A 16,760-nucleotide genomic window follows, 5' to 3' on the forward strand; every position below is an offset into this window, starting at 1 on the left:
CAATCAGCACTTGTAGTCCATGCATCAGTGCCAGTTGTAGAACACAGCCGACACTAATACTCTATCCCTATATATATTAGGACTTAGCCATAGCTTCTCCATCCCTTGCACACCTGCCAATTCCATTGGCTCCCCGACGCCGCCGTCCTTGGAGCCTCAGTGTCTCCCTAATGTCGTCATCCCCAGTGCCTTCCCCGTCGCTGTCCCCGTAGCTTTGCCGTCCCCGTCCCCGGAGCCCCACCGTCCTCGTTGCCATCCGTCGTCCCTGTCCATATCCCTGTTGTCATCCCCAGAGCCCCGCCATCCTTATCCCTATCGCCATCCCCAGAGCCAACGCCCAGCCCTCTGACGACCCCGAGCTGCCCCACGCAACAGAGGACCTCGACACCGCTGACCGACACCATGGACAACCATCATCAATTCGAGGCAAGAAAGCAGTGTATGCTTCAATTGCCTCCGGTCGTGCTTGCCCTTGTCACTGTACGTGTGTGTTGAGCTCTGTTTTTCCCCGGCTATCACCACTGTTGGGGTGCAAATAATGTGTTTCGGCACATGTGCATCTTTGTCGCCATTGGAGTGCTTCGATGCTCCAATGTGCGTCGCTGGCATGCATACTGCTGTTGTGTTTTTATCGTCTGGGCCTCCTCTTTCTGACCGCTATGCCGGTTGATCATGTTTGTCCGTTGTGCCGGTTAACCATATTTTGCAACCTGAGTCATCATCTACAACTTTAACACATTACAACGTTATATTCTTTGCAGGCTGCTTCCCAATTGAACCGTCCCACTATCATGTGCATAACAGTTCCATATTCTCATCTACACCAGTAAGCACTGATTGGACTATAATTTATTGTAAAATTTCTCGTTGATATGTATTTATGTTTGAAAAATAGATCTGATTTTCTTTAGAACACTATCGCGGATATTACAATTGTAATTTTATACGGTTGCAATGGCTCTAACATTTATCCATTAAATCTCCAAACGAACACTAACTTACATTTCATATGAGGGGCTTGCGTTATAACAAACTAAATTAGAATATATTCAACATATCGAAATAAGACATAGATGTAAATTTATTCGATTTGTGACATGGAAATAAATGGATATTAATTTCATCTTACAAATTCTATGCTCATCGTGGCTTTCTTCTTAGGCTATTAGTACTTAATGGTTTCTTCTCCGGTATAGCCATCTAATGTACGAGTAGCTGGCCTTCACTGCAATGTGAGTGTACTAACACCAACACCATGAAGTTATCCACTACGCTATCATGTCGTACTTGCAATTTTATGGAGTTCCACTACCACCTGGCTCATATTAGTTAACAATTGTCCTCCATCCTGACAAAAATATGCATTCCTCTTTATGATCAGATTTGTCTTATTATCTGCCATTTATGCTTGATCCATACTACCCCGAGAATAATATGAAGGCCAAAGACCATAGTGCTGAAAATTACTGGTAAATGATGAATATCCAACTTGTAAGGCAAGAACGAGTCGATGAAAGCTTCCATTTTTTTCGACAAAGTTTTATAAAGTAGTGATTATTCTTCCAAAGGAATCACTAAGAAAACTGATAGAGCACAAGTGAGATATAGTTTACTAACAATATTCAAAATATACTTAAATTAGGGAATTAATATCACCAAATAATGCTGCTTTATATATTTATATCTATTCATGGAACTCAAGTACAATTAGACTATGTGAGTACTACAGTGCATACAGTAACATCCTTTTATGTATTCGCAACAACTATACTCTATTCGCAAATACATAATTATGTATTTTAGATCTAGTTTCTTTGATTTGCAGCAAATACCAAGAGATTAAAACATGCTGCAAATTAATTTTGTAGGAAAGCTTGAATTGTGTTAATATGATGGAACCTAGTATTAGTATATAGAGTTAGTATTTTAGATCTAGTTTCTTTGATTACACTTAATTTGGATATTTCAGCTGGTATGCTAGCTAGTGTTTGATTAAGGTGCACCAACCATTGAACTAGATGTGTTTGACCTAGGCCAACTTGCTAGTATTACAACTTGCTAGTCTATTTGATGCATTTAAGCATAATCTGCTAGTTGCTATTTTTTTATGTATCCGCTAGCTGTCATATAAGTTAATATCAATATTGCAAGAAATTTGAATAGATAGAATTTTTATGTAGGAATTGTACGTATAAAATCAAGTCACCGCCCACAGACGAGCCCACCGATACAAGGCCCCTCCTCTGACTAGGAGCCAGTCTCGGATGATGCTCGGGAGCAAAGCCCGAGTGCATACCTCAATTTGAATGAAGCTGACGCTAATGCTCCAGAGGGTCTGACCAATGATGATGCGCTCTCATCTCCAACCACTGATGCTGCGCCGGTGGGTCAGTTGTCTAAAGAATCGAGACGTGGCCGAGGTCCCAGCAAGATGCCTAAGGGATGTTTTGTCACCACGAAAGTCAATTTAGCTGGGGAGCCCATAAAAACTTTAGATGTACTCGAGCCATTCAAGACACCACGTCGTAATTAGTTATAGAACTTGGAGAGGCAAACAAGGTGACAAGTGAGCGGTTCCCGATAGCATTAAGGATTTTATGTGGGACAAGTTGTCGAAAAAAGTCTGAGTACCCTGGAGGATGCAACATGATCATAGCGAAGCATCGAGCCATAGTCATAATGGGCAGAATTTTTAAGAATTTTAAGGGTAAATTGTACAGAGATTATCACTTGAAGGGTCGAACGCTGGACTGGGATGATTATTCGACGGTGAAAGATTTTTTTGAATGATTTCGTGAAGTACAGGGATTCGGAGGAAGCAAAAAAGACAAGTGAAGCAAACAAGGTCAACTCCAAGAAGAACTTATACTCCCACAAAACCAGCTCGTGCGGGTACGTTAGGAAACTTGACGAGTGATAGAAGATGGAAGAAGATGTAACTAAAGTGTGTCACACCTGTGATGGCTAAGTGGATTCCACGAGTGAAGAACTACTTGTATGGGAGAGGGGTTTCTCTTGCGACTGATGGAAGCTTATGTTTCAAAAGTGAACGAGAACTGAAAGCCACACAGAAGATTAGAGATGCCCACGTCTAGTGTTCCTAGGGCTCTTTCCAGGCAGATAGGGAGAACGATGAGCTAACCTTGGTACTGGGAAATAAGAAACACACTGATCACACACGAGACAAGGGTTTGAGGCCTTGGAAGGTAGGATTCAAACAAAACACCAACACTTACAAGAAACGAAGAAAAGAAAATATTGATGAAATGATGGTCATTCTAAAAGAAGAACTGCAAGAGGAGAGATGGATGACAGGCGCAAAAATAGCAGCAGCTATGCAGCAAGACATGGAACAAGCTAGACAGGAGTAGTTAGTCAACACAGATAATGATTTGTTCATGAGCCCAAGTGGTCCCCGGAGCAGTTGCGCATTCACGGAGAAACCTTAATCCATCACCCTATGGACGACATCACAGAAAGCACACCATACAAGCTTGTTGTGCCCACCTTGGGTGTTCCCACCACAGTGGGTAGGGATCTGGGTGCGCAATGGGTGGAAGGGACTCTCTTCAACGGTCATTCGATACCACAGGGATACGCTAGGGTATACGTGGACAGTGTAATACATGTGTACCATAAATCTAAGCTAGACTACCTTGGAGATGCGGAGGAAACGAGGCTCTCAAAAAATGTAGGCAATTACGTCATGTGGCGTAAGTGTGATATATTGTTTGATGAAGACACAGACGAGTCTGAATCTAATTCAGAGTCGTCGGACCCACCCAGAAGATCTCCGTCTCCTCCGCCATTGCCTCCACAACTATCGGAAAGATCTCCACCTCCTCCATCGTCACCTCCACAGCCACCCAAAAGATCTCTGCCTCCTCCGTCGTCGTCTCCACAGCCACCCACAAGATTTCCACCTCCTCAACCATTGTCTCCACAGCCACCTAGAAGATATCCACCTCCTTCATCGCCTCTACAGCCACCAAGAAGATCTCCAACACCTTCGTTGCCACCTTCTATCCCACTTCAGAAGCCGGTGGCACCTGCACAAACTTAGAAGTCAACATCATCTCAGAAATCCACTTCGTCATAGCAGCGAGCAGTAGCTAAGAAGCGGTAGACAACATCTAAGAAGCCAGCATCTCCTCTCTCTTATGATAAAACTGATGAGAAAACCAGAAGGAAAGTGAATGCCGATGTCACTGCACACTTCAAACGTACTGAGCTAGAGAAGAGCTCTATCGATCCAGCAACGGTCACCAAGTTTCTTCAGACTTTGGCAAGACCTGTAGACCCATTGCTAAAATCTAATTATGTGCGCATCATAGGTGAAAAACAGTTGAGGAAGGCGTTGATCGAGAAGGTAAAAAAACAAAGAGCGCTATAACAACAGGAAGAATCAGAAAGAAACTGTCTAATTGAGGACCAAATGACAAAATAAGCATTTTATGATGAGTCCAAGATTGAAAAGGCAAAATCTAAATAACAATTTAAGCTTGGTGAACCATTGGTCGAGTCTCTACCGGAGCTAACCACCCAAATGCAGAGATTAAATACTTGGTACTTTCAACAGTTAAAAGTCGATAGATAAATTGTTCCAATACAAATATTGTGATTTCCTCTATGGGGATGGTGGAATTTGGATTCATTTTGATGAAATGTATCAACTATACCACAAAGACGCCCTCGGTATTCAACTCATAAGTTTGTGGGCTCTATAAGTGTCTTACATATATAATTCATACTATATATTTTTGTACCATTAGACTGAATGTCTTACCTTCTCGTGTATGTAGGATGCAGATATATACATGTGGTCAAAAGGGCATCACTGAAATAGGATTCCTTGACCTAATGAAACTAAATCAGACGATGGTTGTCACCAGCCACAGATAACCGAGGATTATGCACTTGAATTTATTCAACATATCAATTAAAGAGATACATACTTTTACCTTATAACTTTGGTTACATGTTTTTCTCCATCTTTATACCACTCTTTTTGAGCATCACGATGTTAGCACTTAGGACTAATTACCTACAGTGATAGATATACAGATTTCACTGGGTCCTCTTTGTTATCCAGATTGATTATAGCATTATTGTTGTCTTCGATGGGAAAAGAAATCCAAAAGCCGAATACCAACCCGTCATAGACTTGCTACAAAGGTAAACTAATTATTTCATTAACGCTTTAGTAAACTTCAAATTAATTGAATCTAAGTCTAGTTACGGTCAATAATCACACATGTACAGGGTATACGTGCACTATGTCAAGAGGAAAGGACTCCACCTTCCGTTCTGAAAGGAATGAAAAATCGTAACAAGCTTTTCTTGTAGGATTCAGATAAGGCAACAATTTATGTGACTACTATGTATGTGACTTCATGCATTGATGGACCGAAAATAATTATAGTATCGTTACCAAAGCTAAGGTAAGTGGTATAGATATTGATGATTAATTTTCAATTCCTACTCATGTTCAAATTGATTGATTTCTTCATTTATGGTAATTGCAGGACCTCAAGCTGAAAACAAGTATCCTCATGCCGCGGAGAATCAATGCAATTCAGGAACAACTCTGTGAGTTCATCAATAAACAATTCATTCCAGAGTCCTGGTGGTACCATGTTATCAAATGATGCTGTTTGGACGCCGTCCCTTCACCTAGCCTTTGGAGTTTGTTACCTGATTCTTCAAAAGGCAAAATGTGTAGTTTAGGGTCTTCAGTCAACAAGAACAATTGAATGATATCGCTTCTTAAGTTTTTGTTGCATACTTCTGTTAATTATAAATTTTTTTTGCAAACTTGTATTAGTTATGATCCCTAGTTATGACATGTGAAATAACATGGTTACATAACCATGAATAAGATGAGATGTGTATATGTGTGATATTATATATGTTGAGATAATTATATGTGCATGTGAAACTTGAATGCATATTTATCTTGTTGTATGTCTATTTGTGTTGTTATCGGCAACGACTAGATTCTGTAAGGGGAGAGGAGCCATCATTGCTGGCTCATGACAAAATGTCGATACTGATAGTTGAATATTAATACCGATTTCTTGTTATAAACTAATACTGATAGTCTCCGTATAAGTGTCAGTTTTTTATGAGCCGACATTGATATTCAATATTAGTGTCGTTTCAAAAATCACATTGATAGTCCCTTACTATCAGTACCGAGTAATAAGTACTGGTTCAAAAATTATCATTAATAATATTTTTAAATCAGTACTAATGATTATTTCTGTAGTAACTATTCTCAGGGAAGTTTTCACCTCTAAGGCTCTTAATAAACCCATCAATGTAGCTTTCATTGAGTCCCTTGTCAGCCGCGATCTCTTGCACCTTCTTGGCATTAGCTGCAAAAAGGCTCTTGCCTTTTTCCTCCACCATGGGCTCGGATTGCGCTTGCGACGCCTTCGCGGTCGAATGACACGTCGATCTCATCCCTTGGCACTTGCACTCCTACCTTCTTCCCCTCCATAAGCCGCGCGTTCGGCCCTTTGTCCCCGTAGAAGGGCAGCACAATCAGAGAATGCCCAAACAGAAGCCCTTCAATGATCGAGTTCCACCCGCAGTGCGTCAAGAAAGCGCCCACGGCGCTGTGCGCCAGTAGGCTAATCTGAGGAACCCACCCCATGGACACGAGCCCACGGCCATGGGTGCGCTCTTGGAAACCCGGAGGAAGGATGTCTGCGTCGAGGGCGCCACTGGGCTTCCTCAAAGCCCAGAGGAAGCGCGTCCCAGAAAGCTCCAGCCCGACAGCCAGCTCGTGCACCTGCTCCACGCATAGCTGCACCTCGCTTCCCAGTGCGACGTACACGACCGACTCCGCTGGCTGCGCGTCCAGCCAGAGCACAGTGGCGTCCTCTCCATTCACGCTGGCCTCGCAGCTTCCGTCAGGCGACAGAGGCAACAGGCCGAGGGGGACAACCGGCTTGCCGCCGAGCGTTGCCGCAAGCGGGACGGATTCGGGCTCCCACTCAACACAGCTCCGCATGGCCCCGAGCGTGCACCGCTCGAGCATGAAGGAGCAGCGCTGAGCGACAGACGTCTCCGACCCGCCGTGGTTGGTGTACAGTCGTGCTGCCCGCTCCGACTCGTAATGAGGCGGTGCCGCCGGTGGTCGTTCCTGCACGGCGGTCGCCTGTTCGTCCGTGGCTGTAGTGGGCTCAGCACGCTTCGGTAACTGGCGGGCCTAGCCAGCGATATTATTTGCAGCGCTTAGGAGAAGCACTGCACATGGCACCTAGTATTGATTAATAAAGTAAGATGGATTGAAATATGGAAGAACCTGCTAGGTAGACCGTAGACTGTTGGAGCAACTCACACAGGAACATGCATGCGAGATGCAGAAGCAAGGAGAAAGCTAGCTAACATAGGAAGAGAAACACACAGAGTCTTTCGGGACGGCACAACACTTATTCATCTTTTCTCTTCAACTCAACTGGTTATAATGGACTAGTATTTAAACACACACACACGCTAGCTAATGGCCCTGCTGTTCCACGACGTGCTCAACTGGCCACAAGAACCGGACAACAAGCTAGCTAATCCCTACACTAATGCAACTACATGCAAGCATCCTAGACAACAACTACTGTACGTCCAACAACTCTCCTGGCCCATCACCGATGCATGCGTCCATGCAAAGCCTGACCGCTTCTTCCTCCAAGGACGTGCCCCACGACTCGGCCAAGCAATACTTGCACCTGCTGACCCTCCTGGACATGTACACACATTCAACATCAGCACAGCGGCACTTACGCCACAAATCTACATGCAAGTGCACTCACTAATAACTCACTGCTGATCCACTCACTGCGCTGTTGATCCGCACACTGATCCACTCACTCCGCTGCCGATCCGTACACTGCCGTGATGCCACATGCATCTAAATACTTGAACCCAGCTACTACTCATGCATGAACGTGCTACCATGCAACACTAAGACACCAAGAAAATGCAACTAAACATGATGAACACTTAGACAACAAGATTAATATCTGACATTCACCCCCTTAATCTTGTTGGTGTTATTTGAGCATCTCCATGCTGGGCTTCAAAGTAGCGCAGGCTCATCATCGGCGTCCGCCATAGTGAGATGCACCTCATTCTTCTTCTTCTTCGACTCATGGCATTTGTTCTCCCAAGAGTAGTACCCATACTCTTGGTAGTTGTAGCAGCGCACCTTCGCCTTGTCGAAAGTGCTCTTCTCCTTGTCGTTCTTCTTCATGCGAGCTTTCCACTCCTCCTCTGTGAGCAGCAAGCGACCACCCCCTGCTACAGCTTCATTGTTATCAATTTTATATCTCTCCTCCATGGACTTGAGACGGCCGGTGAGCTCTTCAACGAACAGTTTCTTCAAATCGATCAGCTGCTCGATGGAGATGGCCACAAGGGTGTACTTGGAGGGAACCACACGAAGGAATTTCTTGACCATCACCTCATCTTCCATCACACTGCCTAAGGTACGGATGTTGTTGACGAGGCCTGTCAGTCGCATAGCAAAGTCATCCACGGACCCGCCTTCCTTCATGCGGATCAACTCGAACTCCTTGGGCAAAGACCGCGTCTTTGCCTCACGCGCACACTCAACGCCCATGCGTGTGGGGAACCGTCCAAATAATATTCTGATTAATCACCAGGAGGATCATTATTCATAATCACAACCTCGATGATTAATCAGAATATCATCCCGGTAGTCCCAGCACGTGTTTTGTGCTCAAGATCAGAACACATGTCTTTCCAACATATACATCACAATAAAACTTAAGAAAGAGCGAGTAATTAACATTATATTACAAGTTCTTAAGCATGCAACAAGTTATCACAATTTACAGCAAAAGAGAGCTAGAAGGAGACTAAAACCTGCTCAACTCCTAACCAGCAAAAGAACTAAGCAGCGGAAGACTAAAAGCTATACAACAAAAGGATATGGAGCCACATGCCCTTAGGCTCCATACCAGAACACTGAGTTCGGAGTAGAGTGTGCTACTCCTACCCGCCACCCTGATCGGCAAGCACAAAGTAGCCAAACACCGCCCCCTCCTCGCCGATATGTGAACCTGCATCAACTTAAGGGCAGCACCCTGAGTACGAAGGTATTATCAAGTCTTACACAATATGGGTATATAATATCCCGACTCCAAAGATTATTCATTGAGCTGTTAGCAAGAGTTGGCCACAAGGTTAAGTAAAACATATGCGGTAAGCAACCTAGACATATGTGTGAGCAACTAACTTAACCAACATATATGAAATTATCCTGCAACTACCAACTGGTCATATGAAACTGAGCCCACATTAGTATCAATGTCTAACAAGTGCCATCTCGACCACCTCCCACATATCCGAACCATACAACCGAACCAACCATAAGAACTCTACGAATGGGTGCAAATGAAACAATAACATGCTCATGACCGAGAGCGCGGCAGTTCGAACTGTTTATACACCCTGCAGGGGATACTCCTGGACCCACATGACACGAGGACCATACGGCTTGTGCCACTGGCCAAAGTGCACACAAGGGGGTACTCGTGACAACCTTTCCCAACCAGCCCCAACCGTGTGGGGCATGCATCGCTCGACGCGGTGATACTAGAACTACTCTCGGAGCAAACTAGTACTGCTTACAAGCCTGCCTGCTCACACCGTCGATGTCCACGCCCACAAAGCCACAGCTGCGAAGGTCTTCGGCTCGCCTTACCATTAGATCGATATGTGGGGAGTAAGGTAAGTGCTAAAGCCAACTACCCCGACGATCGACCTTAAATGATGCAAGCGGCCTACGGTGTCCGGGTTCCCTTCCCGAAGTATCCCCGGACTTTCCTTGAGTGCAAATGACACCTCTAACACCGCCCACATCTCGTCTCATACTCACCACTCGATCAACCAACACCAACAACACATCACGGTAACCATTGTGAAAGTAATTTAACCTATAGCTCACGAACGATGGGATGTTCAACCGCTCGACTCCACCGAGGACCTATGCATCGCTAAGCATCTCGCATCACTTTTAAGTTAGACCTTATCATGAATAAATCCATGCTACAAGGATATAGATCAACGATAATTCAAGGTAGAGGCAATACGATCAACATAGGTTCTACTCATAAAAGCCCAACATCAACTTCCTATACATGTAAACCTATACATAAGCATAATTTATCAATATTTAGACTTCATTCAATTCAACCGACAGGGTTCGATATGATAGAAGCTTGCCTTGCTGTTCAGGTGGCTGCCCAAAATTTCCCTCGCTCTCCTGGATCACCGGGTCGACGTTCTCTAAAAAGAATAACACGTGCAATACCATGAGTACGGATAAAATGCAACAATATACCACAATATACATATAATAGATGAAAACATTTTTCTTAGATACAACAAGTCATAAGGAAACTAGCAAAAATGGATTCATCAATTTTGGACTTATGATGAATTAACGGTGAATTAATGAAGCTTTAACCTAATTAATTAATCATAGAAATTTAATTCATTATTTTATGGATTAGTATATTCTTAATGGGTAGAGTATGTTATTATGAAACCAACAAAAAAAATTCATAATTTTTGGAGCTACAGAGAATTTTTTATGAATTTTACAGGTTTTAGCAAGCAGTAATTGTGTTGTCTGGGTATACAGCGGTCAGACCGCAGGTATATTGGCGTTCAGACCACCAAGAGTCACGGTCAGACCACCGGAAACGCAGTCAGACCGCCCCCGTACAGAGGGTTTTGGCCCCTGGCGGTCTGACCGACCTTGGGGTGGCGCTCAGACCGCTGGGAGTCGCCGGGGGCACTTTGGGAGCTCACCGGCGACGAATTCAGCGACATTTGGAGTGAGGACTTGGACTTAGAGCATCACATTGACTTCCTCTACCGTGTAGGATAACATATATACGCTGAAATCGACCAAAACTCGGCTATTTCTTCTAATTCATCAAGAACTTATGAACTTCAAACCCCTAGCTCAAAATTCGAGATCCAACCATCCAAAAGACGGATTCTTGCCATGGGAATTTAGGGGACTCACCCAATGGACTTTACCGAGATTGTGGACTGCCGATTGAAGGAGGAAATGGAGGGAAAAGCTCGGGAGGCGAAGAAATCCGGTGTTCTTCACATTTCAACCCTAAACACCAAAAGACACCAAATCCGGCTCAAATCCTCTGGGAAAACAAAAATGAATTGGAGGGATGGATAGCTCATGAGCTTGTGATCGCAATGGTACCACATACTCACCTCAAATCCCTCTCTTGAGCTCGGATTTTGGAAGAAAAGAGAGAGGGAGTGAGAGGGAGAGTGAGAGGGGAGGGGAGCACGGTGGGGACGTGGGGGAGTGAGGGAGGAGAGAGAGGACTGCCACTCTAGAGGGAGAGAGAGTGGGGTGGTTGGCCCACTCCGGTGGGGCCCACGTGTTTTAACTGTGAATTTCATTCTTTTCTCTCCTGAATTTCTTCCTCTCATCCAATTGACTTGAAATGAATTGCTTTAGAGTTACAAAACAAATTACACAAAATTAAACATAATGCTTAAGAAGCATAATTATGCTTAAATATGTGATTAAGGATTCGGGACGTGACAATGCGCATTGTGCGCACGGTCTCCCATGCCTCCTTTGCGGAGTTCTTCACCGCCAATGTCTCTAACATTTCCGACGACATCATTGGAGGATGGCTGACAATGCCATCCTATCGATCCGGTACTCCGCGCCGCCAGGCTCGATAGCATCCCAAATACCTTGAGCTTGCATGTTTACCTTCATCAGGAATGACCACTCGATGTAGTTGCAGCTCGTGAGCACAGGGTAACGCACTATCACCCCTACCTCCTTCATGTGTTGCACAACGAGCTCACGGTCGCCCTCATTATCGTTGCGGATCCTAGGACGCAGTGGTGTCGTGGAGCGTCAAGGCAACTTGGAGCCAGAGCCCGACATGGCGGATCAGGATCATGTGGCTCTGAATACCAATTGTTAGAGCAACTCACACAGGAACACGCACGCGAGATGCAGAAGCAAGGAGAAAGCTAGCTAACATAGGAAGAGAAACACACAGAGTCTTTCGGGACGAGACAACACTTGCCCCTCTTTTCTCTTCAACTCAATTGGTTACAATGGACTAGTATTTAAACACACACGCACACGCGGCTCAGTTATTAACTCATGTTAAGGAAAATCTTAACATGCAAACACATATTTTCTTGTGTAGGACGTATCTTAAGAGGATCTTTAAAATTGATTTCACTTTATTTAAAGTTTTATTAATTTCTCCATGATTTTTACTAAGTTCACAAGCATAAAGTGAACATGTTAAGAAACAACACTATAATTAACTTTTTCGTGTCTACCATTATTTTTCCTACATAAAGTATAGTATAATAAACTAATAAAAGTGGTTTCACTAATTTTAGAGGTGTGATGTGTCAGTTATGAATTAATCTAGTCGTAACATATTTACACAATCTTGCATGTTACAATAACTAATTCATGAGTTCATGTATTTTTAAAAGATATATGATCATATAAGAAGACTAACAAAATTAGTTTCATGATTTTTGATTAGCAAAGAGTAAAGTATGCATTTAACTTGGTTTAACAAATACATTTTCTCACAGAAAATTTTCACCTTTTTTATGAATATAAATACTTTTATCATGTAGATCATGGTACAAGAAAACCAACAAAATTTGTTTCACTTGATGTGAAGCTCAGATGAATTAGTTATTGATTTTACAAATTGATCCAATTTTTGGGTTTTTTGTTTAACTTCACCGAAAATTGAGAAAACCGCTCGATAAATCGAGAAAACCAAGCGGTTACCGATAAAACCGAGCTGTTACCGACAATGCGAAAAATTCGAGAAAATCGCTTGATAAATCGAGAAAATCGGTCAGTAACTGGTCCAATTCGACCGGTTACCGAACGGAGAATCTGGCATTTTTTTGTCTAAATTTCAAATTTAACAAATAAATTTTGTATGAATTTCAGCCGAATTTCGAGCAGTAATCGCGATAACCGCGTATTTTCGGTTACCTTTTCAAAAACAGTAAGTAAAACCCTGGTGCTAGCTACCCCAATTATAAATTTACAGCTAGGTTAATATTAGGGTCTATTTGTTTCAGACTGTTTTTGGCTTCAGCTTTTGTCAGAAACTCAGAAGTCAAAAATCCAAACAAACGGGTTTGCTGAAAAGTAGTTTTCGAAGAAGCTAAAAGATTACTTCTGAGAAAATAAACTAGAAGCTGAAAAACTAGTTGATAGTAGTTTTTCTGAGAAGTAGTTGATAGTTACTTTTTTAAAGTAGTGTGCTGAAAAGTCAAAAAATTATTATAAAATTTAATAGTTAAAATTAAAAGCAACTTTTAAAATATTAAAAATATAACTCTTCAGAAAAACAAAAACAGAAGTTCGAACAAACCTCTCTATACCTTTGTTTTGTTCTGTTGCCTATGCACAATGGATAAGTTCAAGATTGTCGTAACTCAACCACCACCCCATTGAAAATGAACAGAAATCAACGTGTACTGCTGCTTAAACGTCAGGTGTGACGAACTCAGCTCAAACAGAACATGCTTGCCTGTTCCCGGAGCAGATGGACACAACCAAAAGAGGCGCACGCAAAGCCGCAGGTCCGACACAGATCCTCTGCACGTTTCAGCACAGGATCCCATCATCCCATGCTAGTCGGGGTCGCGTAGGGGCTGGGTCGAGCCCAGCCAGCTCAGAAAACTTCACCTGGCCCTACTGAAAATGGCCACCACCTGGCCACCACCTAAATAACTGCCATATGAAATAACTGACATATGTTCTCAATTTAAATCTTAAAATAGTAGATCTTATCTAAATAAAAAATTACCCTATATACTCTACTTGACATATATAATGAACGTCGAGCAAATCTTATTTACCTTTTTAAGATTCACATTAGCGTTAGAGGGTGACCTTCAAGAGGCCTCTGTTGCGTAGCATTTTTTTTCCTAAAATGTGGCTCCACTTCACTACGATAATGTCTGTCACCTCGCCCACGTTGTCAGGTGCTCAAGTATGCAACTCGACACTCCACTAGCATTGGGTCATTGGCCGGCGGCGAATCCGTCAGAGACCAACAAGCACCAGTCATCAATCAAGTCACGTCGTTTCCGGTGGCCACACTCCGCTATACCATCGGTGAAACCGAGAACGAGCCACCAGAGCGCGCGGCGACGAAAACTTCGGCCTCGTTGGAAGCTCAGCTCAGCTCAGCTACCTAGCTCCCTCGCTCACGTCGAGATCGGCGGCTTACCGAGATGGACGGCGGCTCCTCCCGGTCCCGGCTGCACGTGGTGATCTTCCCGTGGCTCGCGTTCGGCCACCTGCTCCCGGGCCTCGAGCTCGCCCGGCGCCTGGCTGCGCGCGGCCACCTCGTGTCCTTCGTCTCCACGCCGCGGAACCTCGCCCGGCTCCCGCCCCTCCCGCCCGCGCTGGCGCCGCGCGTGGACCTCGTGCCGCTCCCGCTCCCGCACGTGGAATGCCTCCCCGAAGGCGCCGAGTCCACCAACGACGTGCCCTTCGACGCGTTCGAGCTCCACAGGAAGGCGTTCGACGGCCTCGCCGCGCCCTTCGCCGCCTTCCTCGACTCCGCGTGCTCTGACGAGGACAAGAGGCCCGACTGGGTCCTCGTCGACAACTTCCACCACTGGGCCGCCTCTGCCGCTGCGGATCGCAAGGTGAGTATCACGAATTCTCTATCTGAAATGAGTTGGCCGATTTGTTTCCATCAATTGTCGTTGGATTCTTGCTCGAATTCTTGATCGACGTGATGGGTGAATGCTCTGACGATCAGTGGCGGGCCTAGCATTTTCAATTTGGGTGTACATACCCATCGTGATCGTGCCCGCGCGCAGCCGTGTGCGCCGCGCCTCGCTCATGCCGCACCGTCACCGCGCCCCGCTTAGCGTTTGAATTCTCTCAAAAATATTTTGGTTTTAGATTCTCTCTGAAATTTTTTTTTTCAGTAACAACAATTGACATATATATACAATATGAGCATCATCTTTGATCATTTTTGAACAATTGTTGCATGCATTTGCATTTAATTGGAATTGATCGAATTCATGAAAAGTGAGGTTATATGAAGAAGCTTGAAATTTCACTATATAACTTAGATCGGGGGATAATTTTAGAAATTAGCCCATTAATTAAGATGAATATTGGTGATTTTTCCCTTATTTTTGGAATTCTTTTAAAGCTCTAAAAATTCATGAAATGTGCAAAAACAATCAACTTTAATGAATTTTAATTTGGATTCTGTTCTAGCTTTTTAAGTGCAACCAGTTAAAATGGGTTGCTTATAGATTATACAACCTACACAAAAATTGGTAGATTTTTTGAAGCCTTTTAGAAAGTCTAAACTTATAGGAAAAAGATATTGAAAATATAAATTTTTAGGATATTTGGGTGTACATCTGTACACCCATGACCTCACGTGTGCCCGCCCCTGCTGACGATGAGAGATCTCGTAGGTGCCATGCGCGATGCTTCTCCACTGCCCTGCAAGCATATTTGCAGCGTTCGCTGGCCAGCCGCAGCCCGAGCAGGCCGAAACTGGGCAACAGCAGGGAGCCGGAGGAGAAGGACAACCGGCGGCAGCACCTAGGTTTGAGACAGAGCAGAGCAGGATCATGTACAACACCGAAGGCGCCTCGGGGATATCCGTCGCCCGGCGCCTCTTCTTGACCCTGCAGCGCTGCAGCCTCGTCGCCATGCGGACCTGCGTCGAGCTGGAGCCAGAGGCCCTCTCTCGCCTCCCGACGCTCTTCGGCAAGCCGGTTGTCCCCTTCGGCCTTCTGCCGCCGTCACCCGACGGAGGCCGCGCCGCCGGTAAGGACGGGAATAACGACGACATCGTGTCGTGGCTCGACGCTCAGCCGGCGGAGACGGTCGTGTACGTCGCGTTGGGAAGCGAAGTGCCACTAAGCATCGAGCTGATGCACGAGCTAGCTCTCGGGCTGGAGCTCGCCGGGGCGCGCTTCCTCTGGGGGCTGAGGAAGCCTCACGGCGTCCCAGACGCGGACATCCTACCTCCAGGTTTCGAAGAGCGCACGCGTGGCCGTGGGCTTGTGGCCATGGGCTGGGTTCCTCAGATCAGCATCCTAGCGCACGACGCCGTGGGCGCATTCCTGACGCACTGCGGGTGGAACTCCATCATCGAAGGGCTTCTGTTCGGGCACCCGCTGATCATGCTGCCGATCCACGGGGACCAAGGCCCGAACGCGCGGCTTATGGAGGGGCGTAAGATCGGAGTGCAGGTGCCAAGGGATGAAAATGACGGGTCATTCGATCGTCGAGGCGTCACTAGAGCAGTCCGTGCTGTCATGCTCGAGCAAGAAAGTAGAAGGGTCTTGGTGGCCAATACCAAGAAACTGCAAGAGATCGTGGCGGACAAGGAATGCCATGAGAGATGCATTGACGATTTCGTTCAGCGCTTGAGATCTTACTACTCCAATTGAAAGAATGTGAGGGGTGCTTACCAGGAAATGTGAGCACTGCGACATGGGCGTGAGGCGGCCAACCATTTCAGGGACTAATTTGTAATATCTCAAAATGACTGTACTTTGTCTCGTATTCTGCGGCAACATTGTCAATTGGTGTGTTTGTTGTTCCCACTAATCCACGAGGTGGCTGTGCCACCGCTGCTACAAGTTATCGATCGCGAATTATTGGAAACCAGTAAGGTGACTCATATTAATTA

At 45.0% G+C, this 16,760-nt stretch overlaps 1 protein-coding gene and 1 pseudogene across 1 annotated transcript; one reads left to right on the forward strand and one right to left on the reverse strand.

Annotated features, from left to right (window-relative positions):
* Positions 1-6,226: 6,226 nt before the first annotated feature.
* LOC133910724 (UDP-glycosyltransferase 91B1-like) lies at positions 6,227-8,623 on the reverse strand (annotated as a pseudogene).
* Positions 8,624-14,094: 5,471 nt separating this feature from the next.
* On the forward strand, positions 14,095-16,760 carry LOC133913109 (putative UDP-rhamnose:rhamnosyltransferase 1). Its single transcript, XM_062356162.1, has 2 exons — positions 14,095-14,736; positions 15,532-16,760. Exons 1-2 carry the CDS (start codon positions 14,317-14,319, stop codon positions 16,516-16,518), a joined length of 1,407 nt encoding a protein of 468 aa, XP_062212146.1. The 5' UTR covers positions 14,095-14,316; the 3' UTR covers positions 16,519-16,760.

Source organism: Phragmites australis, chromosome 3, assembly GCF_958298935.1.
Source record: "Phragmites australis chromosome 3, lpPhrAust1.1, whole genome shotgun sequence".
Taxonomy (NCBI): Eukaryota; Viridiplantae; Streptophyta; class Magnoliopsida; order Poales; family Poaceae; genus Phragmites; species Phragmites australis.

What these genes read in the sequence shown, in the direction of transcription:
- LOC133913109 (XM_062356162.1), top strand. Translation starts at nt 14,317, where the DNA reads ATGGACGGCGGCTCCTCCCGGTCCCGGCTGCACGTGGTGATCTTCCCG. An exon ending in CTGCCGCTGCGGATCGCAAG is followed by an intron (nt 14,737 to 15,531) that starts GTGAGTATCACG and finishes GAGATCTCGTAG; the next exon opens with GTGCCATGCGCGATGCTTCT.